At 59.2% G+C, this 25,018-nt stretch overlaps 1 protein-coding gene across 1 annotated transcript; it reads right to left on the bottom strand.

Moving 5' to 3' along the window:
- Nucleotides 1-4,734: 4,734 nt before the first annotated feature.
- WNT11 (Wnt family member 11) lies at nt 4,735-24,890 on the bottom strand. The gene is made up of 6 exons (XM_059708399.1): nt 24,554-24,890; nt 20,286-20,438; nt 13,944-14,179; nt 11,942-12,219; nt 8,696-8,988; nt 4,735-5,495 (listed from the first exon to the last, which is right to left on the bottom strand). Exons 2-6 carry the CDS (start codon nt 20,366-20,368, stop codon nt 5,321-5,323), a joined length of 1,065 nt encoding a protein of 354 aa, XP_059564382.1. The 5' UTR covers nt 20,369-20,438; nt 24,554-24,890; the 3' UTR covers nt 4,735-5,320.
- Nucleotides 24,891-25,018: the final 128 nt, after the last annotated feature.

The following is a 25,018-nucleotide window of genomic DNA, read 5'->3' as shown; positions in this document are numbered from 1 at the left end:
GGAGAATGTCCTCAGCAGTCACAGCCTGGAGAGCTGAGCGGATATTGATTTGGTCTACGGGAGCAAAGGGAGCCGTTAAACTTCGGCTGTTAAATCGCTCAGCCTGAAGCCAGCCATCTCTGCGGGTGGGCAGGGGACCTGGCAGGCAGGAGGGAGCTGGGGTTGGGGGGCACCAGCCAGGGGCTAGCGCCCGAGTAGGGGTGTTCTTAGACACCCTGGCTCTACTGTACCAGCCCACGGCCGAAACAGCCTGACTTGGACCTCTGCTGCCCTGATGCCCACAGACCTGAGTCCAGCCACACCCCACTTCTTGGCAACCTCTGAGCCAACTTGCTGCTGTGCCTTGATCATGCAGACCCCTTCTCCCCCTGCTTCTCCATCTCTTAGAATTCTGCTCTGTTTTCCAAACGACACCTCCTCCATGAAGTCTTCCAGATTTCCACCCCATACCCCCAACACCCTGAAAGAAGTAGGCTTTTCTTTCCCAACCCCCAGAACTTCCTGTCTCTGACCTCAGTCATCCCTGCTACGCTGACTAGGAGTGGTGTGTGGGTCCACTGAAGGGGGACACATGTGCTCCACCCCCTCAGACTCCACACAGAGGTGGGTCCTGGGAGTCTGAGCACCCAGGTGGCGGTGACTTCTCAGCACAGGAGGACTGGGCGGGAAATGGTTGTCTGAGCAATGGTCTGATGGTCATGGGGAGGGGGCACCTGACACCTGTTCCTCAACCAGAGCCTCAGGTGCCCGTGGCAGGTGTCATGAAATGCTGATCTTGAATTGCTCCCTCTCCGTCGTGTGTGACACCCTGTCCGGCCATTCCACTGCCTCAGAGTCAAACTACCAGCTCGGTGGAAGGCCACCTGCATCCTGGGATGCCCAGCGCGGACTTGGAGCCGGGCAGCCGGGAACTCAAATCTCTGCTCTGCCACTTAGGGCTCTGTCACCTTGGGTCAGCCGCTTCTCTCTCTAGGCCTCATCAATAAAACAGAGCTATGGGCCCTATCCCTCCAAATGGTCGTGAGAATTGAACAAGACACACACTGCAGAGACCCAGAGAGGGCCAGTGGCTGCCTGGAGTCATGCAGCAAGAGAGTGGAAGGGATACTGGGGTTCCTGTTCCCAACCCCCCGCCTCCCTTCAGCTGCTCTCGGGCCCGGGGTCCCAGGCTGGGCCTGCATCCTGCTGGAGGCCTGGTCTGTGTAACCTGGCAGCTGCTCCCCGTGACCTGAGGAACAACAGACCATCAGCCTGCGCAGGGCCCGGCCCGGGCCCCCCTGCTGTTCCTCTGGCCTGACCTGGCCTCCCCAGGGGGCCTTATCTGCTTATTCTCTCCTTTCCCACCGAGCTAATCTCGCCCTCTTTTCAAGAGTTCCTGTTTCCTCTCTGCCGCCTTCTTGTCTCTCCCCAGGCCCCGCTTCTCCCATGTCTCCGGCCGGCCTCCCACACTCGGTTCAGACGCTTCCTCGAAGCTGTTCCTGCTATCATCTTCGGGGAGCTCGTTCCCATCTCTCAAGGGCTTTCTGGGGCCCCCAGGCCGGGACTGCGGCCCCTCACCACGGAGGAGGCTGGAGCAGGCCTGGGTCAGAATCCTGCTGGTGACAAGCACCCGGGCACCACGGATCAGTACCTGGGCCGTTTAAATTCTTCAGGTTGGCTGTTGGCCCCTGTAGGACTTCTGAGGCAATGCTTTGAAGATCCCAGGACCCTCAAATGCATAAAGTCCAAGGTACCCAGAGTTAATGGTTCTAAATCAATGGCCACCACAAGATCCAAGACACTAGAGCAGCGGTTCTCAACCTTGGCTGCACATTAGAATCACCTGGGAATTGTTTTAAAATCCTGATTTCTGGATTGTGGCCCCACCCCATAACAAAGAAACAGAATTTCCGGAGGATGAGGCCCAGAAATCAGGGTTTTAAAAAGATTCCTAGGTAATTCTAATGTGCAGCCAAGGTTGAGAACCACTGCGCTAGAGCATTGAGGTCCTGGACTCACCCAGGAAAAGGCCTCAACACTGCCTCACCTGAATGCAGGCCCAGCCCAGCTACATGCTTACAGCCCTGAGCTGGCCCTGAGCTGGCCGGAGGAGCAGTCCAGGGGCCAGCTCTCCGCCACGCCCTGGTTGCCCAGCCCCTGACCAGCCAGAAAGGTGCAGGGCTTCATTGCAGGCCCGGGCACTGGCCAGCGGCAGGTGCATAAGGCCCAGAGTCAGGGGCCCAGGTAGGTCTTCCACCCTGTGCTGGAAATAGCCTTCTGCCCTCCATGCTGCTCAGCCCACGCCTAGTTGGAGTGAGGACGTGTGAGAAGGAGTTTGGTGCCTGGCCCTGCCCTGCTATGAACTTACTGGGAGATCTAGGCCAATTGGCCCCTCTCAGAACCTCACTTTTCTCATCTGTCAGATGGTGATAACCATACATACCCCCTGGGGCCTTCTGTATTTATGTTTGGCATAGCACACAGTAGGTACACAATCAAGGGTAGCATTTATATTATATGACCACTCTTTCTGAGAGTCATTCTGGGTTCTTGGTCTGGTTTCCATTTGCTTGTCTTGGACATCTTTCAGATCTAACATTTCCAAGGCATGTATTCGGCCTTGAGTGTATCACCCCCAGATCCTGGGCCCCCACAGGTGCACGGGGCTGATCCCAGCCCATGAGAGGGCCCCGGGCAGGTAGGGGAGACAGACACAGACACAGCACAGACCTCCACAATGCCTTGGCTTGCTGCGGCGTCAGAGCGGAGTGCAGAGGCTGTGGGAACCCAGAGGAGGCCTTGGCTCAGGCTGAGGGTGGTCAGGGAAGGCTTTCTGGAGGAGGAAGCCATTTACATGGGCCTTGAAGGAAGAGTGGGCTGTGGCTGCTTCTGCGATCACGAGTGCCAGGGCTGCTTTAAGGTTCAAAGGGTAGTTGGAGCCCGAGAGCACTGGGGAAGGCTCTGTGGAGATGGCTGTGAGAGCTGAAGCAGATACGGGAGGCAGAGATGCCTGGGGACTTGCTGGAAAGGTGGCTGGAAGAATCACCTGGGGCCGGAGGGAAGGGCCTTCTACACCAGGGCTGGGAACTGAGCATTGGTTTTGTGGGCCATGGGGAGCCAGTGAAGGCTGTGGAGCAGGGGCAGCCTTGGGCTTGTGAAAGTGCACGTTCCAGGGGCTTGTTCAATGGAGGCTGGGCTGTTACCGTAGAGATGCTGGTGGGGGCCCCGCCCTGGGATGTCCTGCAACCGCAACACCAGCTGTCAGCCCCTTATCAGCTCTGCGACCGTAGGAGGGCCCTTCCTTGCTCGGAATTTTCTCTTCTGCAAAACAGATCGCTAGGAGACCAGGAGGCCCATCTTGAAGTTCCTCTCAGCCTGTGATTCTGTCACTGTGGCCACCCCCTCTGTGCACTTTCAGGCCGGGACTTGGCAGATGGCCACACAGCCCTCCCTCCTCCCACCCTGTGATGGGCCCAGCCTCTCGGCGTGCGGAGTGCGTCCATGTCACCCCATCCAGGGTGTCAGCTTCACGTCACCGAGTCCTGCCCAGGCTCCAAGCTGCACTGTGCTCCTGCCTTTCTGGGTGGTGTCTCACCTTCGCCTCCTCCCACGCGCACGGAAAGTCAGTTTATAGATTCTCCTTACATCCGCTGTCTCCTGTGGTCCCCACAGCCAGGCCACGATACAGGTGATTGCCAATGGCTTCCACTTGGGGGACCTGCCACAGGCCAGGCCCAGGACCCTCTCCCCTTGTGCTCAGGGCCGCCCCCCCGACAGGAAGTGAAGCTGAAGCTAGAGAGGCAGCGTTGTGTGCACTGAGGCCCCGTCTTCACCTGCGTGTAGCTGGGACCCGGGGGTTCTCCCATCTCCCTGGCTGTTACTTCTGTCTCTGTGCCTCTTTTCTTCTTCATCTCCCTGACCTCCGAGTGGAAGTGCCGGGCTCAGGCCTTGGGGTGCTTGCTTTTCTGTCCCGCCCCTGAGCGCTGATGCCCCAGTGTGCATCTCGCCCCAGCCTCTCCCCAGAAATCCAGATTTGAACATCTGCCCATCGACTCAGCATTTCCATGTGGGGCCGCCTGTCCAGTCTGAACCCAGTCCTCTCTCCACCCCATCTCAGCTTTCTTCCAAGCGCTCGGCCAAACCCCGCAGTCCTTCTGGGTCCTCCTCATCCTCACACCCCACAGCCATAAAGAGAACAAGTCCTGAGGGAACACGACAGGAATCCCACTGCCTCTCTCTCCAGGCACGCGCGGGGGGCCTTTCCCCGCCACAGCCTCCGCCTCCACTACCCCGTTTTACAAATGAGGAGGGGAACGGCTTCCCCACGGTCACACAGAGAAACCACAGGGTTAGCTGGAACCCCAGTCGGCGTCCCCGGCTCCCCTTGAGCTGGGTTTTCCCTTGAAGCGAGCTTAGCAGGTCTGATGACAAGGCCAGGCTGTGTGCGTCTGCGTGTGTGTCCCTGAGGAACAAAGGACCTGCCAGCTGGGTTTATGTTTCAAGACGTCTGTCCTCGCCCTTGACCAAGAGATCTTCTAGGGAGACTAGGGCCAGAGCCTCAGAGCCGACGCAGTTGCGGGGGGGGGGGGGGGGGGGACATCAATCAGAAGCCGCCTTGCCTGGAAACCGGAGAGCCGGGGCCAGCGCCAGGACTTTCTGAGCTCTCTTGAGGAGGCCAGAGACTGCAGGGGAGGGCTGGGGTTCTCTCAGCATTTATTTCATACAGCTGTTTAAAAAGCTTGTTTAAAATATAGATCATTATATATATATATATATTTATATATATAAAATATATAAAGAGGAATTGAGGCAAGCCACCCCAAAGGAAAAGCTATGTTTTATAAATATTTCTGTAGCTCCCACATCCCAGAGGAAGAAAACAAACAAAACAGAAAAACATTTACAACCCAAGCTAGTGGTTCCATGTGGTGGGCCCAGCAGGCTCAACCCTGGGGGGCTGGGGTCTCGGGGGCTGGGCCCGCAGAAAACGCTGTGAGGGCAGGCGGCACCCGCTTCCTTCCCTCCTGGGCGGCTGGTGATCTGGCTGCAAAAGGTCAAGTCCATACCAGTCTTGCCAATCCCATGCCCCTGGCTCCTTAGACCAGCCTGGAAGGCAGCAAGTGGGCACTCCAGGGCCTCGGGCTGCCAGGTTATTTTTAATCTTGTCAGTTCCCTTTGATGTCCCGGCCCTCCTTCTGTTCCTGGTGGCTTCCAAGTGGAAGCACAAACCGCCTCCAATGCCTGGCATTTGGAAGTCACAAGCACAGATCCACGCGGTGCCTCCAGGCCCCTCGGCGGGCCTCTGAGGGTCCCCAGGAGCTCCCACAGGGCAGGGCAGGCCTCACTTGCAGACGTAGCGCTCCACCGTGCGCTCACACCTGCGGCAGGTGACGTAGCAGCACCAGTGGTACTTGCAGTGGCACCGCTCGACCACGCGGTCTGTGTAGGGGTTGTAGCCGCGTCCACAGCACATGAGGTCACAGCTGTCACTGCCGTGGGATGTCTTGTTGCATTGCCTGGAGGGGAGGAGAGCACTTCTGTCACCTCAGCCCCAGCCCAGCCAGGCAGCCCGCAGCCTCCCCCACCGCGGCCACGGCCACAGGCTCGGTCCCCGTAGGTGTCTTGATCTTTGGGAATGAATATTCAATAACCCTCTTCCCCAAGGGTACTTCTCACTTTTCCCTGTATTTCTAATTTATCAAAATGATGGGGGTGTTCTATCTCATGGAGGTGTCTTTTTTCCTGTTTCTTCCACTTGTGAATACTCAAAGGAGCCTCAAATCACTCGAATAATCTTATCTTCATACTTAATCTTGAGTTATAATGTAACGAATGTAAAGATGGCTTTTACTTTTAGATTCCCAGGAAAAAATCTGAAACAGACGAAATGGCACTGCATGTGCACAAAGTGAGCGGCTGGCACACTGTTCACGGAGAGAGAAGGTCTGCCACCCATTGGCCCCCTTCTGTGCCAGGCGCCTTTCTCCGGGATTTTATCTAGTTGGAGGCATGCAGGGTCCTTGGGTTGGGGGAATTACGATGCCCATTTTACAGATGGAAGCAGGCTCAGTGAAGGAAGGGCAGAGGCAGGAAGGGAACAGCAGGAAGAACAGGTGCCCCAGAGCCAGATACCCTAGGATCAACCCCAGCTCCGCCCATACTGGCTGTGTGACTTCAGGCAAGTCACTGAACCTTTCTGGGCTTTGTTTAGTCACTCAACACCATTGGTCCCCGCAGCCTTAGGGTGGTAGGAAGGGGGCAGAGTTCATTTTATTCTGGGTCTCTGAAAACGTGGCCTCCTACCTCCGAACCAGACAGAGTGAGCGATGGTGCCTGGAGGGGGAATTCAGGAGGGAGGGGCCTGGGAAAAGGGTCTGGTCCAGGGAAGACTCCTGGGACACCTGGCTCCCAGGGACACATGGCACAGGCTGCGAGGGGCCAGACTTCAGGGGTGCAGGGGCCTCTGGAAGAAATATGACCAGGAGGCTGGGGTTGGGCATACTGACTGCAGAAGAGGCCTCAGTTCGCCAGGTGGGAAGTGCGGAGGGCGTCTTCCCCAGCGAGGGGGCCAGCCTCTGGAGAGGTACCGCCTGTGCACATGCCTTTTACAGTTAAAAAGGCTCATTTACATCCACCCCCTGCACCCCAAATCCCCTAACCGAGTAAAGCCTACATTTTCCTCCTCCAGGAAGTCTTCCTTGATGCCCAAACTGGGTTAGGGCCCCTTTGGGCTCCCCTCATCCCTGGGCTTCCCTTTGTCACAATTTGATGTCTCTCCACCTCCCCAGCCTCATGGAACGAGTGTGAGGAGTGTCTGTGTTGTAAGCCACTGAGATATTGGGGCTGTTTGTTACTGCAGAAAACACTGCCCAGTACAGATGTCTGCAAAGGCCCATCCCCAAAAGAATGCTGAGCGTTGAGCATGGCAGGAAACCTGGGTTGGGGGTGGCATTCTGAGAAAGCAGGGAAGGCAGCTGGTGCCGTGCGACGGGCCTCCTTATTAGTAGTTCGGGGGCAAATCCTAGGGGTAGAGTACAGGAGGCTGGGAAAGAAGAGGCCTGGAAGCCTGGGGGGTGGGAAGAGGAGAGTGGAGACTACCGTTCATGAGCCTTTCCATGGGACTGACACTACCTAGCACAGAGGAGCTGCTCCGTCAGTATGATAGAGAGCGCTCAGCAGCCCTCCCAGGTCTGTGGTGACCCCACTGCACAGAAGACAAGACTGAGCCTCAGATAAGTGAAGGGCTTTGCTCAAGGTCCAACAGCCAGGAAGCTGCAGAGTCAGGGTGCAAACTATCCTTCCCCAACACACACACACACACACACACACACACACACACACACACACACACACACAATCTCCCCCCCACACACCCCCCATGGATGCAGGGAGACCCTGTCTTTGCTCTGGGGTCTTTGATGGGCTCCCCCCAGCCCCTCTTGGTTCTAGAATCCTCCTTTCCCCACCCCATTAGCAGACCCACCCGGACTGCCTCACTCCTTCCTGTCTCCCTGGCCTGACCCAGTTCCATCTTCCCTCTGCCCGACCCCCTCAATCTGGCCTCCAGATGGGAGCCTGGGCCTCCTCACAGAGCCTGCTGCCCTGGCCTGTGAAGACAGAGCCCCCCAAGCCAGCCCCGCTCTCCTGGAGGCGGGAACGTGGGCTGTGGAGGAAGCAAGTGCTGGCTGGGCACCAACTATGTGCCAAACACATTCTCAGACACCCTCACTCTGGTTCCATATTCTTTTAACCCTGCAGAACACTCATTTTGTGGAATGCTATTAGGGGCTCCTTAATAAAAGAGTTCCACGCCAAACACCTCTGGGAAGCACAGCTTAGACAGGTCCTTTACTGTGGGATTCCTCAGAGCCTTTAATGTGTTCCCGTGCCTTGTGAATCGCCAGGAAGTTTCCCAAATGAATAGGAGTGTGGAACTGTCTCTATTACAGCTTCTCAGGGCTGGCTTCCTCCAGAGCTATCCGGGAAATGCTGCTCCCCACCAGCTCTGCCGGGCACACAGTAGGTCTGCAGTCCTCGTCGGCTCCCTCCCTCTCCTCCTGTCCTGAGCCGGCTTTAGCAGCCAGGATGGGGCCAGCTGTAGGGACCTCAGCCCCAGCTCTGACACTGGGGTCCAGGGGGAGAGAGCTGGGGCCCAGGGGGTGGGTGCATGCATGTGGGGGGACATGGGACCACTCTCTCTCCACAGGATGCAGGCAGACCTTGCTCTCCTGCTGCCCCTCTGGAGCGTGGCCGCCCCAGTTCTGCCTCCACTCTGTGCAGACTTCCCACGTCGCTGTGGGCTGGCCACTGCTCCCACCTCCCCTTGTGCCGCAGGCCCGCATTTGTCCCGTGAGCCAGTTGTATGACATTTAACTTTCACTTATTCATCTGGCAAACACTGACTGAGGCTAGCGCCTGTCAGTGTCTCTTCCCGTCTGTCTCCCCAGCCAGAAGGAAGGTGGGGTGGGGGCCTCTCACGAACCTCCATCCCTGAGGGGCCCCTGCCTTGGCGAGGAGCACAACAGCCATTCCCAGAAGCTCTGCCAGGTGGCACCTCCACTCAGCATTCCTGGGCCACCTCCCCCGACTGGGCAGAGACTCCATTCCCTCGATGCCAGCTGGCCGGACTGTGTGCCTGGCCCTGAGCTGGGATGGGGCATGTGTAACGTAGCTGACCCTTTCCTGCCGGGGCAGCGGGGTAGCGGCGGGCCCTTACCTGTCTTGCGTCCCGTGGGAGCCCACCTTCTCGTTCTTCATGCAGAAGTCAGGAGAGCTCTGCAGATAGACGAGCTCCGAGTCCTTCACAGGCCGAATGTCCAAGTCCTTGGGCACCAGGTGCTTGCGGGTGCCCATGGGTCGGTGCACTACCTTGGTGGCCGACAGGTAGCGGGTCTTCAGGTCAGCGGCCACGTCCCGAAGCTCCTGCAGCCCCTTCCAGCAGGTGCGGATGGAGCAGGAGCCAGACACCCCATGGCATTTACACTTCATTTCCAGAGACGCACGCAGAGCCTGCGGACAGGGGAGGGCGTTGGGCTGGGGGGTCAGGGCCCCTCCCTGGCCTGCCCTGGGGCCCTGCGCCCCACTCCCCCACCCCCGCCCCATGCTGCCTGCTCTGGACCCCAAGTGATAGGGCTTTTTTATCTAAAGCTGCGGGTGTTGTAGGTCCTCAGTTCCTCCTCCAAACTGGGGGGCAGCTGGGAGGGGCAGGAGGAGAGTGGCATTTCAGGATAGTGATGCCAGTTATACAACCTACTGTACACAAACGCTCTATCTAACACATGCTAGGGCTTAATCAGCACCTCAGCCCCGCTCGGAGGTCTCATTATTCCCCCCACAGTAAAAGGAGGAAATGAAGGCCAGACAGGCTAAGCCTCAGGCACAAGGCTGCACAGCCAAAAACCTTGAAGCTGGGATTTGAACCCAGGTCTGAGGGCGATTCCAAAAGCCATGGCTTTTAACTGTCCATGCTTTTTCTCTCACACAAAACTGGTTTTACTAAGAGCTGGGGGTGGGGGTGGGGGGCGGGCGGGGAATGGGGAAAGAAAAAGAAGGGAAGGAGGGAGGGAAGGAAGGAGGGAGAGAGGGAGGGAGGGAGGGAGGGGAAGCAGGAGGTGAGTGCATGGGGGTTCCCTGGCCTGGCTGATCTTTCCCTTCCACTGCTGGTGCTCCTGCCAGGTGACCCTCACCAAGCCTCGTCACCACTCAGCGCCTCTGTCTTCCTATGTACAGAGTCAACACAGAATTGTCACCTTGCTTGGTCATGAGAATGCAATGAAATGACATACATGAACGGGTGTTGTGAACTATAAAATTTAAAGCAACATTGGTTTTGAAAAATCAATCTAAGCAATAATCTGGTGGAGGGGGGAGGCTTGGGCTTTGGGGCTTGGGGAGGCCCTGGCCCTGGCTTTGAAAGTAGCTCTGCTCCACCAGCTTCCCTGGGCCTCAGTTTCCCCAGGTGAGCCTGAGGGGCATGAATCAGACCCTTTCCATTCTGCCTTTTAACTCCCACTGCTTTGCACACAGGACTCGGATCCGGGTGCCAGGCCGGCCCTCCTGCCTGCCCTGTGCAGACAGCGACAAGGCTTCGAGGGCCCCTACGCCCACCCCCTGCATCACCAAGATGGGGAAACTGAGGCTCGGCGTGGGCAGGGACTTGCCCAGAATCACTCGGTGAGCGAGTGAGGGCACTGGCCAAGGCCCCAGGGCTCCTTCCGCCTCACCGGTGCCTGGAAGTGGGGATGGAGGGAGTCGTTGGGTATACAATCTGGACTTGGCTCAGGGAAGCCTGTGGAGAGAGAGCTCATGGATGAAGTGAATGAGCCCCTGCAGGACACGTTCAGCCTCCAGAGGCGGGAGGTACTTTTGAAAGTACAGTGGGGCCTTGACTTACGAGTTTAATTCGTTCGGAAACCGAGCTCATTCAGGAGCTCGTTAACTCAAATTACTCTGTCAACTCAATGCAAAAAATTGGTATCTCAAAAAACTCGTTAGTCGGGACACTCGTAAGTCAAGGCCCCACTGTACCTCAGGGAAAGGTAAGCTATGTCCCCAGCTCAGCTGTGTGCTGGCCCTGAACGCACTGCACCTGAGATGCCATTTGCCCCTCACAGGCCCTGGGCGTAAGGCCGGGACCACTCCTGTTTGCCGATGGCCCCAGAGGGGACAGCTCTTAGCATCGAGCCAGGGTGAAGTCCGACGTGCCCCTGGCTGAGGACCCTGTTTGGACTGCATGGAGGGGGCGATGGCTGTGCCCTTGGCTGCATGGGCTTTGGGCCTGGCCGTGGGTGAGAATGGGGCTGGGTTTTTAGACTGGGGGCTGGGTGAGGGGCTCCCGCTGAATTTCCAAGGATGGGGGGGCAGGCCCCCCCAGGTTGGGAGGCTGGAGTCCTGGGTCCCTGGCCAGGGTCTGCGACAGACTCACAGTGTGACTTGCCTTCAGTTTCCCCAAATGTCCAAAGGTGGCGTGAACACCCTAGAATGCTCACACGAGGAAGACCAGTGAGACAGGGAGGTGAGGACAGGGAAGCCTCGGGTCTTGGAGTCCCACAGACCTGGGCTCCGTTGCGCCCTGTGCCCTGGATTGAGCCCCCTCAGCTCTTTGTGCCTCACTTGGTGCCTCTGAAAATGGGCCTCACGGAGCTGCAGGGAGGAGGTCATGAGATGCCATCTGCAGCCGCACCCTGCCCCTCCGGGCCTGTTCTCCAGCTGCAGGAAGAGACAGCAGTACCTCCTCACAGGTGGACTGTGGACCACAGGGGAGAACACTCACCAGGCACCCAACACGGTGTCTGGCACACAGGTTGGCATAAAGGTGTGTTTTTTTAATTGTTAACAAATAAAAAGGCCCATTCATTCACTCCCCCAATCGTTTGTGGAATGAGGTGAGGAATTAAGGAAAAACTGATAACAGATGTTGGGGAACACTGTTTTGGAGGTTAGGGTGGGTTTTGGAACCAGGAGGGAGTTCCCATTAGATCCCAGGAGGCAATTCCTTAAGCTAAAGCTCATTGCCCCACAGCCCTCTCCAGGCCTCCTCCCACACCCAGTGTGGGCCCAGAGCCCCAGAGGCAGAGCCTGAGAAGACGGCCCATAGGGACTCAGGAGCACCAAACCCCCCATTGTATAGATGGGAACAACTGAGGCCAGACAGGAAGTGACTTGCATACAGAGCTGATTGCCAGAGCCAAGGTGTGAACTCAGAGCTCCTGACTCCTAGCTCAGTGCCTCTTCTTCTCCGCCAACATCCTCCAACCCAAATCCCAGTGGGCCCCCTGGAGAAGGAGCCAGGCAAGCCCCGCACAGCTGGAGAGGGAAGAGCTGGGGGAGGACGGGAGCCCATCAGTGTGGGTGTATCAGGACCCATCCCCCCCGCCACCCTTCCATCGGGGCACACTGGGTGGCCTTTTCTGGCCGACTGGCACAAGCACAACCATCTGGGGTGGGTGGGGTGGGTGGTTACCTGTCTCCCCACTTCACTGTTGTGTAGACGCATCAGTTTATTGGCTTGGGATCCTGTTTTTTTCACCTTCATAGGAGCATCGGAAAACTTGGCCCCCATGAGGAGCCCGTAGCTGAGGTTGTCCGCACATCCTCCCCAGCGGTTCCCGGGCCCGGGTGGCTCACCTGGGACAGGGCCGCAGGAGCAGCCAGGCAGGTCGCCGGAGGTGCAGGCCCGGGCGATGGCGTGGCTGATGGTGGCTGCTGACAGCGCATACACGAAGGCGGACTCCCGGGTCCCTGTGGGAAGGTGCATGTCAGCCATGTGGGGTGACCGAGGGATAGCACCCAGCCCAGGCCTGAAGGCCTCTTCCTGGGCCCCCATCTGCTCTTGTGAGGTCAGGTGCTGTCAGGGGCTGCAAGCAGGGTGGAGCAGATGGAGGACAGAGCTTGGGCCACTAATCTGTCACCCCTACATCCTCCCACACACACACTAGCTGACATGCACACTCATACTCACACACACACTCATACACACACACTCACACACACACTCACACACACACACTCACACAGGACAGCGGAGCCCCGCCCCCCACGCACATAAGCACACCCTCACTCCCACACACTCATGCACCTGTACCTGCCCCTGCCTGCCCTCCACGCAGCGTTAGGGCTGCTTTAGGGAGATGAAGGCCCTGTCCCTGAGCTCTGCAAAGAGCTCATGATCTGATGCGCAACATGAGCGCTCAAAGAGCCCACTGTGGGTTGAAATGTTTCCCCCAAAAGATCTGCTCAAGCACTGACCCTTTGTACCTGTGAACTTGACCTTATTTAGCAATAGGATCTCTGCAGGTGTGACTGAGCTAAGACGAGGTCATACTAGATCAAGGTGGACCCTAATGCCATGACTGGTGTCCTTAGAGGAAGAGGGAGTTTTGGAATCAGAGACACATAGAGGGAAAAGGCCATGTGACAGGCGGAGATTAGAGAGATGCAGCTATAAGCCAAGGAGCATGAGGGCGCCCAGCCACCACCTGAAGCTAAGAAGCAGGAAGTCCCTTCCCCGGCTCCTTCAGAGAGAGCGCAGCCCTGCCTATGCCTTGATCTCAGACTCCCAGCCTCCAGAGCCGTGAGACAACACATGTCTGCTGTTTGAGCAACCCCTCGCCCTCGTCTGTGGTACTTCGTGACTGCAGCCCTAGCAAATGGAGCCCAGTGTGCTTCCTCGGCAGGGTGGCTTGGCCTTGGGCCCAAGCCCTGGCTCCATCTCTTTACTAGAAAATCACCTCCTCTTCTCAAGCCTCCGTTTCCTTAGCTGTGGAATGAGGCTGAGAATACCTACCTCAGGCTGGCTCTAGAGTTCAGCTACTTTGGGAAGAAAGGCAGCCTTGTCAAGTGCCGCACAAACATTGGCTGTTACCGCGCAGAGCACAGACTAGATCCATTAGGGCACTTCTGCCCATAGAAAGTCTCTCTGTTGTACACACACTCCCCAGATCCACCCGAGAAGCCACCTCCTCCAGGAAGTCCTCTCCACAGACGTTCTTTAGCCCACACAGCACTTTGTGCATCTCGCAGCAACTTCCATCGGCCTGGCCTAGTGTTACCTGTGAACCGCAGTCTGCCCCGAGGGCGGGCTCCATCACATTCTCGTCCCGTACTCCCCTTACCCCCCAAGAGCCTTCCTGGCATCATCCTTCCCTTCATCTGTGCGCTGGGGTACAATGAGCATTTGTGCTGTCATTCAGGCTCCTCTGTGCCGGTATATTCACTCACTCTGTGTTTATTCATTCATCAGTTCGTGCCTCAATACCCACATTGATGATTAATTCATCCACCCATCCATCCATCCACACCTCTAACCTTCTGTGTATCCATCTATCATCCACCCATCACATAGCCATCCATCCATCCACCCATGAATTCACCCACCTATCTAAACACATATACTTATGCCTGAATTCACCCATCCCCACCTGCATGCATTCCGCAGGCCCTGGCAGCCCCTGCTGGCTCCCTACCTCTCTCCAGGTCAAGCAGGTAGTTGGGGGCCAGCTCGATGGAAGAGCAGTTCCAGCGCATGTCCGCGAAGGCCCTGCGGCAGGCCTTCATGACCTCGCGGGCGGCGTGCACGATGGTGTGCATGAGCTCCAGGTTGCTGCGGCACAGCTGCACCTGCGCGGACACCAGGCCCTCCAGCTGCTTGCAGTGCTGCGTCTGGTTCAGAGCCAGGGCTGCGGGCGTCTTGGACAGCGCCCTGTGCACCACCAAGAGGTAACAACGGTGAAAGGAAAGACAGGGTGTGAGGGGCCACATAGCTTCCACCCGTTTGTCCTACTGGCCCACCCTCTCCTCTATGGGCCCTGGAGCCTTTGCCAGAAAGAGCCAGGAAACCAAGAGGCAAAGCCCAGTCCCCAGCAGAAGTATGGCCCCTCCTCCTTCCTCCCCCTGTGACCTTGGGCACATCACTGACCCTTTTCTGGGCTTCAGGCTTTCATTTATAACATAGGATCACGACCTCCATCCTACCTAAGCTTTATTATAAGTCCACTAGCAATAAACCGTTTACAGTTTGAAAGGTACTCACATCCATTGCCTTTATTTAGTTCTCTCACAGCTATGAATGAACTCCTCCTTACTTAACATTCATTCAACATGGAGCACTCACAGTGTGCCAGACACCGTGCGAAGTGCTAGTTTTTATGATCAGCATCATCATAACACACAGTAGGAATTAAGCATTTACTAAGTGCACAACATGAGCTAGGCGCTTTCCACCATTGCTTCATCTAATCATTAAACTCACTGACTAGGCTGTAAAGTCCCACACACATGCAAGGGGTTGCTTGCTACTCGAGAAGCAAAGAGCCACTCATGTTGTGATAAAACGGACTTAGCCGTTAACGTGCTGTGTGAGCTGAGAAAAATCCCTGTCTCTCTGGGCCTCGGTGTCTGCACCGACACATATATTTCCCAGAATGGGTCCCAGTCCAGAGAGACGCTGAAAAAAGGGACCCGTGTTCAGGCATAGCTAGGAACCCGACAGACTGTGTCCCTGCGAAAGGCTGCAGCGAGGCAGCAGGCTCGGTTCTGTTTCACTCCTGGCCTACTGAGCACGACACCCTGTATGAGTGCTGACCTTATCGTGCTTTGGGAAACACTGGCCTCGGGGGTCTCTACGAACCCTGCCGATGAGATAGGACCTAAGAGCTTCCCAGATCCTGTCCCTGGGCCCTGGGATTCCAAGACCCCAGGACCAAGGGTCCATCCTGGATCTGCCTTGCTCCCGGGCCTTCTCTGAGGAGCAGACTCCCCCGGGCAGCACCGCCTCTAAGCGCAGGCTGGAGGGACCCCGCAGCCTTGAAGGGATTCACGTAGACTAGCCCCTGCCCTCAGTAACTCAGCACAGAATCCCCACCTCCAAGCCATGAGCAAGGAGGTGTGTGGTGCACCTGGATGCCAGCGCCAGCACGCAGAGCAGACCTCAGGCACGGTTTCTGGGTCTCTCCTGAGCTGTCTGCTCCTACCTGGCCTTCTGAGCCGCTGAGGTCCACCAAAGCTGGGGAACCTGTGGTCTATGTCCCTGCAGCCTGTACTGGGTGAGGTGTGACCACACAGAGGCAGAGACCATCCCTCAGCGTGACCCCCTCCACCTCCGCCTCGCAGACACTGTCCACACACGCGGCCCCAGTCGCAGAGCCTCTGCCGATATGCCTCATCTCATTCTCACAACACCCAGAGGGGTGGGCGGGGACGAGATTATTGCCGTTCCCCGCTTTGTACAGAGGAGGACACTGAAGACCAGTGCCTGTGTGCTCGGCCTCCCCCTGACACCATCCTCCTGCAGGCCTGGCCTCCCCTTCCGGGGTCCCCTTTCTGCTGGGCTGGGAGCCATCCACGCTCAGCTGTCCTGAGGCACTCTGCACTTCCCCTCGCCCAGCCTTCTCTTTTCCCCTCGGAGTCAGCTTTCTGTTTCCTAATGGGTAGGATCACATGGGATAGACCAGAAAACCCGGTACAGTACCAACCATGCAGTGGGCGCTCAAGCCATGTGGCTGCCTCCCTCCAGGTCTTCTCCCTGCACTCCTGCTCAGGCCAACAAGTGGGGTAACATGAGCCCAGCCTTTCCAGGGGAGCTCAGTTCTGGCAATCCCTGAATGGTGAGCGCTGTGGCTCCCTGGGACATGTGCTCTGTATTTCCGGGGAACCCTGGTGCCTGGGGACCCTGGGCCACTCATCAAGCATCCTCCTCCCCAGCTGATGCTGAGAGAAGGTGCTATGAGGGACCCCGCAGTGAGAATGCCCCCATGCAAGGCGCAGACTGCCCAGGCGGGTGGTGGACACCTAAGAAGTGGTCCAGAGGCCCCGGGTAGGCACAGGATGGAGGCTGGGAGCTGCTGGGGAGAGTGGCTGGGACAGAGAGGTCCGGGAGGTGAGGAGGGGAGGACCGCCCACGGGAGTGTGCAGGCTGGGAGATCAGGAGGTGGGAGGCAGTGGATTCCACTCCCAAGGAGGGAGACTCGGTCATCTGGTAATTAGCGGTAATGACCGTATCTAACTAAGTCCCCCTTGGGGAGGTAATCAAGGATTAGGGCGGGAGGCGGGGGAGTTACCCGTCTGGACATCTCTACCCGCTTGCCTCACTGCAGCAGACCCCTAATTGAAAACATTTTGCTTTGTCTGGGGGTGGGGGCATGGGGGAGAGGGTGGGAGAGAGGACAGGAGGGAACAGAGAGTTCACAGCAAGGCCTGTGCCAAGGGTGCTGCTGGGGGGGGGGGGGGGAGCCTGGTCTTTTCTTTCGGGAGTTGGGGTTCTCCTGGGAATGTCTGGGGGGCAGAGACCTGGGTTTCCGTTTCTGCTCAGCTGCTCACCCAACATGTCCCCGTCTCATTGTGTAAGTGGGGACAATGAGGCCCCGAGGAGGGCAGGGCCTGCCCAGATCTGTACACAGCCCACAGAGGCAGAGCCAAGCTAGAACCCAGGCCTCCCAGACCCCAGGGTAGGCACTCTCACTCCCACGTGGGAGATGAATCTGAGGCCCAGGGAGGCCTAGCTTGTGCTGGTGAGCTGGCAGAGCTCAGGCGGGGATCCAGGTCCCCCACCGCTGCAGCAGCTCCGTGCCTTCTGGAGACCCCGGGGGCCCCTTCCTGAGAGGCCCCTGAATGAGTGGCAGGCTTGAGGCTGCCCAGGGAGGGGGGTGGCCGTTATGGGCCTCCCAGCCAACCTGACAGCCCCAGGGGTTCACAGGAGGCTGGAGCCACCTCCCCTGACCCCCACCCTGGGCAGCCAGAGAAGGGGCGGACAGCCCACCTGGGTCCCCCCACACTTGCTGGTCTGAGACTCTCCTAGCACCTGACTTAGGTGGGAGGTGAGGTAGTAGAGGGGCACCCCAAGTTTTCTCTGGTCAGCTGCTTCCACAAGCTTCCAGGCTCTGTCCCCCTCCCCCTTACCCTTCATTCCACCAGGAAACTCAGGCTGAGTCCCAGGTGCCCAACAGGTGGGCATTCCAGGTCACTCCGGCACATCTGGTTTCAGTTCCTGTGTCAAATGGCCCTTTCATCTTTAGCTCACTTTCCAAACCCCAGGGTAGCAGCCCCCTCCCCCGCCGCCGGCCCCCCAGGGCACCCCCAGGACAGCTGAGTCTTCCTGGATGAGTCCTCAGCCTCCACCTGCCCTGTACACTTCCCTGTTCCCAGCTGTCCGGTGACTGCCTGAGACCAACAGGCCACAGGGCAGACAGCCTAACTCCAAATCCCGCCTCTGCTGCTGACCAGCTGGGACAGCCTATGAGCTAGACACTCCCTGTGCCTCCATGTCCTCTTCTGTTTAATGGGGGTGATAGCAGAGCCCCCCTCATACGCTGGTTGGGAGATTTAAATGAAACAATATACACACAGCACTGAGAACTGTGTCTGGCTTGTAGCGAGGTCATATGCAGTTGACCTTTGAACAACTTATGGGTTAGGGGTACCAACCCCCCCCATGTGCCGTCAGAAATCCGCATATAAGTTTTGACTCCCCCAAAACTTAAGTTGTCCCTCAGTATCCATGGGGGATTGATTCCAGGACCCCTGTGGATACCAAAATCCACAGATGCTCAAGTCCCATTTTTAAAATGGTGTAGATCAATGCATCCAGTTGGCCCTCCACACCCGTGGATTCCCAACTGCGGATGGAAAACAGTAGTCATTCACTGGGGAAAAAAATCCACGTGTAAGTGGAACTGCACAGTTCAAACCCGTGTTGTTCAAGAGTCAGCAGCGTGCACACACTTGTTATTCTTAAACTCCACTCCTTCTCCTGCTTCCCCCTCTAGCTTCAGCTCCAGCAAGAGTTTGACCGCTGTTAAGAGGTTTGGCTTCCTGGAGCACATCTGCTTGGGTTCCGATCCCAAAGCCACGATTAATTAGCTGTGTGACCTCGGGTCAGTTACTTAACCTTTCTGTACCTTCGCTCCCTCGTTTGGAAAACGGCAGTGATAAGACTATCACCTACCTCCTGACTAAAGCTCTTGGAACACTGTCTGGGACTTACTAGTAGGCTCCTTTAATTCCTCGTTTCCCGGTTTCCCCACGTACACACGGTCCTGCCTCTACGCTTCTGTCCTGCTGTTCCCCCGGGCTAGGGTGCCTGCTTTGCATTCCATCCTTGACCATAAAATCCTGTCTATCCTTCAAAGCCCAGCCCACAAGTCACCTGCCCGAGGTGGGACTAACTGGAGCACAGCCCAAAGTCTACGTGGTTTGTTTTCTTAGATGTGCACCTCTTCCAAGAGGCTAGGCGGTCCTTAAGGCAGACACTGAGCTGTAACCATTTTTGGGGCAGCCTGAGCTATGTAGTGGGGGCAGCATGGACGTTGGCTTAGCTAGCTGTCTGTTCCAGGCCCTTCCCACCCTCATGCCAGCGTGGGGGCTGTGCAAGCCACACACTTCTCAGAGCCCACGGTGGCACGGGAAGGATAGCAGTGTCCCCCACAACGCCATAGGAGTAAGCTCAGTTCAGCCTGCCGCTGCTTGGCTCATTAGCAAACCCTTTCCCTCTCAGTACCTCAGTTTACGCCTCTGTAAAATGGTGGTGGTGGGTGAGGAGGCGTGGACTCCCTGATCAGAGACAGACACCGGCTGGGACAGTGCCAGGCACTGGCAGTAGAAGAAGGGTTGCTGATTTCTCACAAAACTAATCAGGAGCAGCTGGGAGGCCACTGAGTCCAGGCTTCTTACAAACAAGAAACGCAGGAAGAGGGGGTTCCCCTCTTGAATCACCAATTAATTGGCAGCTCAACCCCAAGAGGAGCAGGGCTGGTGACCTCAAGACTATTTGCTGGTGGCCTGGCCACTATCGCCTAGCCTCCAGCTAATCCAAGAACCTTCCACACAGCCTCCCCCACAGCCCCCCACAATCTGTCCCCTGCCTGTCTTAGCCGCATGGCTCCCCGCCCCAACCCCAAACTCCAGACTGTGTCCTGTCCTGGACTCTCCCACCACTCAGGGGACCCCTCCACTCAAAATGCAGCCTTCCCACTGTCCCCACCTGCGCCCCCAGAACCTCTCGGGCCAGCCTAGCACACCTGAAAAATCTCTCCAGGGTCTCAAATGTGTGTCCCCTACCAGGTGGTCCCCCCGCCTGGGCCCCCACAGCACCCCCTGCTCTCCCCAAGGCACTTGGAGTTATTTACGGCCTGGGCTTATCTTTTCCAGTCCAAAGCGCAGCTCCTCCAGCACGGGGCTGGGCTGCACTCCTCTCTCCACCCTGCAGGGCCCACAGCCTGCACAGAGCAGGCACTCCCTTCTGCTGGTTGGCAGGGCACCTCTCCCCCACCTACCTCCCCCCACTTAATCACTTCTACCTAAAGGGATACCCTTCATGTGCACAGCATCTGACAGTTTACGAGGTTCCTTCAAGAGCCGCTTCTCATCTGATCTGAGTGAGGTACAGATGCTTCCTCTCCCCCGGAGTCACTCAGGTGGAGGGCCAGGGCTGTCTGAGAACCCCCAATAGGGTCAGAAGGCTGACAAGGAAACCAACAGGGTGGGGCCCCACGTGCAGGGCACGGACCCTCTGGACTGTGTCCCCGGCCCACGCTGTCTTTTCCATCTGCCCCGGGGGAGGTCCTGCGCAAATCGCAGCTGCCCAGGACGGGGTCATTCCCTCACCCCCCCTCCCCGCCCCCCGCCCCGCGCCCTGTCTTGCTCCCGCTTCAGAGCCCTCCCGCAGTGAAAGGCAGTATTTGCAGAGAAGGGAAAGGAGGCTTAAGGAGAGTGACTTGCCCAACCTCTCCCATTCATGGGGCCCCTTACGGCTCCCACTACCCCCAGCCGCCTGTCCCGGAGCCCGTCCGCGTGGACGCGGGGTCCCCACTTACAGCCACTTGATGCCATAGCACACGCCGGTCTGCAGCGCCAGGGCGAAGAGCAGCGCCTCGCAAACCTGCGGCCGCGCCCTCATCGTCGCGCGGCGGGCGCGCGGGGGTCGCACCCGGAGGAGCCGCGCCGCCGCCGGTCCTCGCGCCGGGCGCCTGCAATCGGGGAGAGCGGGGGCGCGGGTTAGGGCGGCGCGCGGGGCTGAGCCGCGGCGGGGACGCGGGACGTTCTATGCAAATGACGGAGGGGGAGGGCCCGGCCCCGGGAGGCCGCGCGCGGCGGGCGTCACCTCCCGCCCCGCACCGACCGGGATTCGCCCGGAGTCTGGCTCGAATTTGGTGCCGCCGGAGCGCGGCCGAGGGCGTGTCCCGGCCGCCGCTTGGTGCCTCTCGGGCTGCGACCCGCACTGCGGGCAGGAAGGGAAGGGGTTGGCAGGACCGGAGACGCCGAGGGACCCGGCCGAGAGGGGCAGAGCGGGGCGGGGACAGCGAAAGGGAGAGACGCTCGGAGACCGAGACTGAACGACACTGCGCCGAGGGAGAAGCCAGGACAGACACACGGAGATGGGGAGGGACCGAGATGAGGGCGAAGGGGGTCGGGGCGGAGGCCGGGGGCGGGGGGGGGGTGGTAAAGATTCGGAGCCCAAAACTGGTTTATCTCCGCAAAAGTAGTTATTACATTATGACTCCTTTCCCACGGTGCCTGGGGATACCATTGTGATAACCATCGTTCACCTAACAGGAGCGCATTTGCTCCTCCCGGCAACCCTGTGCGATAGGTACTATCACTGCCCCCATCGCACGGATGAGAAGACCAAGGCTCGGAGACAGGCAATGGGGCTGTTCAGCCCAGAGCGCGCATGTCCACATCCCACGTTCTTCTCCCAGGTCTACTCGGATGCCCGGTGAGATGGCGGACTATACAGCGGTTCTCAACCTGTGGGTCGCCACCCCTTTGGGGGTCGAACGACCCTTTCACAGGGGTCGCCTAAGACCATCGGAAAACACATACACAATTACATATTGTTTTGTGATTAATCACTATGCTTTAATTATGTTCAATTTGTAACAATGAAAATACATCCTGCATATCAGATATTTACATTACGATTCCTAACAGCAAAATTACAGTTATGAAGTAGCCACGAAAATAATGTCATGGTTGGAGGTCACCACAACATGAGGAACTGTATTAAAGGGTCGCGGCATCAGGAAGGTTGAGAACCACTGGACTATGAGAAGACAAGGACATGCAGGCTTGCTCTGGGCATCCGTTTCTCAATCTGTGAAGGGGAGGGTGATACATGGGATGGCAAAGGTCTTTGTACAGGGAGGGCTGTTCAGGATGCCGGTTTCCCCAGTCCCTCTCCTGTCGTCCCCCTTCGGAGGGAGGGTCCGGTGGTGCCCAGGCCAGAGCCCAGGCTGGGCAGCCTGTGGGCTAAGCAGGGAAGCGCACCGGGCCGGAGCAATGCCGCCTCCCACCGCCAGGCGGCGTCCTGGGGCCGCGGAGCAGACGCTACCCTTGCCGCCTCCAAGACGCAGAACCGCTTTCTTCGGCTATTTTTTTTTTTTTCTCTTTTCTTCTCTCTCTTCCTTCCCTCCCCCCTTTCATTCTTGCCTCATTAACTACCTTCCCAGCTTCCTCCAAATTTACCAACACCTGGCGCTCGCCTGGACACATTCACAGCCCCAGCCCCTTTCCCCTGGGAAGGCGCAGAGACAAAGGGATTCCTTTCTAAAGGGTCTGGGGAGTTGGAAAAAGTAGGCGCCCGCCTTAGTGGGGGAGCTCGAGCGGGAAGGGAGCGCTCTCATTAGCTGTGTGCGTTTGGACAAGCCCTCCATCGCCCCAGCCTCAGTCTCCCTCTCTATCAACACAAGCGACTGGATGCCTGAGGCGCATCTCCTGCGGTCTTCCCAGCCTCCCAGCAGTCTGGGGGTGTCTGAGCTCCCCTCTGCCTCGGTTTCCTCTCTTCCGTATACCTGTGTAGTATGTGCATGTGCGTGTGTGCCTTAAACACACACAGATCTGAAACACCCCTGTTTTCTGGAGCCTTCCGCTGTATTCCAGAGGAAGACAGGGAGAGAACCCGGAATGAAAGGCATTTTCTCCTTCGCAGTGTCCCGCCAGGCGCCTGACGCGGAGGTGCTGACTACAAACAAGCGAGTCCAGGCTGGGGGTCTCAGCGGGGCTCTCCGTGTAACTGAGCTCGCTCCTCCCTCCCAGCCTGTATCCAACCCCTTTGTCTCCCTGGCCTTGAAAGTTTACCACACTCCTGAGAATGAGAGAAATATCGCTGGATATGGGGGGAAGGGAGATCAAACCTCCAGCCACCGTCTCTCTTCGCCCTCACCCTTCCCAAAGTGTGGGCTACGCTCCCCCACCCCACCCCCAGGCGCCCCGCATTCCAGGGTGGGAAGGAGAGAGGGGCTGCACGCGGAGCGGGAGAGCGAAGACTCACAGTGGGGTATACGTGTTCAGCCCTACTTGCCAGGGAGAGGAGGGGCCGCCCGGTCACCCTGCTCACCGGGACCCAGGCCTCCAGCTCCTCCGCTCCTTCCGAGCTGTCCCGATGGTCCCGGTCCCCTCTCTCCACTGCCCCAGCACGTCGCTGCGGAGGTCGTGCCTGGCCAGGGCCCCTGGGTGCTGACGGATTATGCCTGTCCGGTGTTCACGCGTCCAGGACAGCCGCTCGGGCCGCTGGGTCACCCTCAGCCTGTGCCCCGCGGGTCAGGGCGAACGCGCCTCCCCAGCCCCGGCCGCCAGGGGGCGCTAAGTTGGGGCTCGAGGTAGGACAGGCGGCTGCCTCTCGTGCTCTGGGACTTTGGGCAAGTCCCCTCCTCTTCCTGGGTCCCAGTGCCCCAGCCTGGGGGTGGGATGGTGTTTGGGTAAGTTCCCTCTCAGTTCTAGTCGTCCCATAAGACATCCACTTGCCGCGGGCACCCCCCACTGCCCGGCCCGACCCGACCCGACCCGACCCTTTGCTTTGGGCCTGGCGCCGAGCCTCCCCTGGGGCCGGGCGCGTAGTGGGCCCAGGTCTAAGCTGTGCCTTTGGAGAGATAAGCGGTCCCTTCCTCCTCCCACGGAGAATAAAGTCCACGGTACCCGCTGGCCGCGGGCGAGAGACGTGGCCGCCGGCTGTGCGCACCAGGGCACCGCGAGCGCAGTGGCTGCAGCCCGGCTCCACAGGTGGCCAGAAGCCTGGGCTCCGGAGGTCCCTGGCAACCCGCTTCTAGGGCGGCAGCCCCTCCGTGCCAAGCCGGCGGGGATGTGCCGAGTCTCTCCTGCCGGGATGAGCCCGCGCTGGGTCGAGAACCGGCACCGCGCGCGGGGCGGGGGACAGGGTGTCCACGCAGCGCGTTAGGTGGGCGCCCACTGGACCCGAGCCTCAGGCTGTGCAGCTCGAGGAGCCGACCCCGCGAGCCGGTGACACGGAGCGACCGCTTCAAGGTTTTACCTGCGATGCGGAGGGAGGCCGGGCCGCACCCCGGCTCGGACCCGAGCCGCTGGAGGACTGAGAGGTGGGTCTGCTGCGCTGCGGACGGCGCTCCGGGCTACCCGAGGGGCGAGTTATGTTGGAAGTGGGAAGGGTGGGGTAGAGGCACTCGGGGGGCGACCGACTACCCCTCCGAGCCGACCCTGAGCGCCCACGGACGGTGAGGGGATGAAAGCACCGCAGCCCCCAGAGGTGGGAGATGTGGGGCTCCTGCGAGAGCTCAGCCAGATGTTCGGGCGGCTCCAGATGTGCCTCAGCCCGGACAGGACTCTCCTCCTCCCCACCCCCAGCCTGGAGCGCAGGTCTGTAAACAAACTCCCGCCGCTTCTGGGACCGGGTCTCGAGCGGGGCGTTCACCCGCACCCCCCAATTTGGTGAGAGCTGTCGTGGTCCTCTGCCTTCTGCCACCCTCTCCCGCCCTGCCACACACCCTCTGCCGCAAGGTCCAAGTCCCCCACCCCCGGATGGCTCGGGCATGACCTCATCCGCGGGCTGGCTGGGAGGGAGGGGTCCAGGGGGGGCAGGGCCGGGAAGGCTCGCGCGGGCCGCGGGGACCGCACAGGCCACCTCCATCCCTCATCCGCGGACCGCCCGAGCCCCTGGCCCCGGGCTGCGCTCCGTAGGGGGAATGCCGCGGAGGGGACGTGTGGAGGGGGCTTGGTTTGCTCGTCCGGGAGGGGCTGCCCAGCGGGGTCGCGCCGTCCCCTCCGGACTCGGTCGCCCCCGACCCCAGCAGATCCCGCTGAGCACCCTCCGCTGCCCGCAGTCACTGCTCACCTCCTGGAGCGCTCGCTCGCTGGCTGGCCGCGCCCCGAGTGGCCGGCTGCTCGGGCTGGCGGAGGAGCGGCGAGCGCGGCCCCCAGCGCTGTTCGGGCTGGGCAGGCGGCGAGGGCGCCCTCTTGGCCAAGCCGCGGGAGAAGGGCGCTCGCCGGGATCCTGGCCAGCGGCGGCCGGCTCGGGTCCCGCGGGGGCTCTGCTGCGGATTCAGGCTGCTCTGCGCTCTTCTCCTCTCCCAGGGCCTGCGCCCGCCCGCGCGCCCCTCTCGCGTCCTGGCGGGGCACGGTCTCCGGCGCGGGCCGCCCAGGCGGCTTTATAAGGCGCGGGCAGCCGCTTTGATCCGCCCACGTCAGCGCGCCGAAACCCCACCGGGTGGCTCCCGCCGCGCGCGGGGGCCGGGGGCGGGGTCCCTGCAGATGCCGCGGACCCGCGGCGCCAGCGGAGCAGAGGGCTCCGCAGCCTGTT

This window comes from Myotis daubentonii, chromosome 9 (assembly GCF_963259705.1).
Source record: "Myotis daubentonii chromosome 9, mMyoDau2.1, whole genome shotgun sequence".
NCBI classification, from domain to species: domain Eukaryota; kingdom Metazoa; phylum Chordata; class Mammalia; order Chiroptera; family Vespertilionidae; genus Myotis; species Myotis daubentonii.
This window is presented reverse-complemented; position numbering and strand designations above follow the sequence as displayed.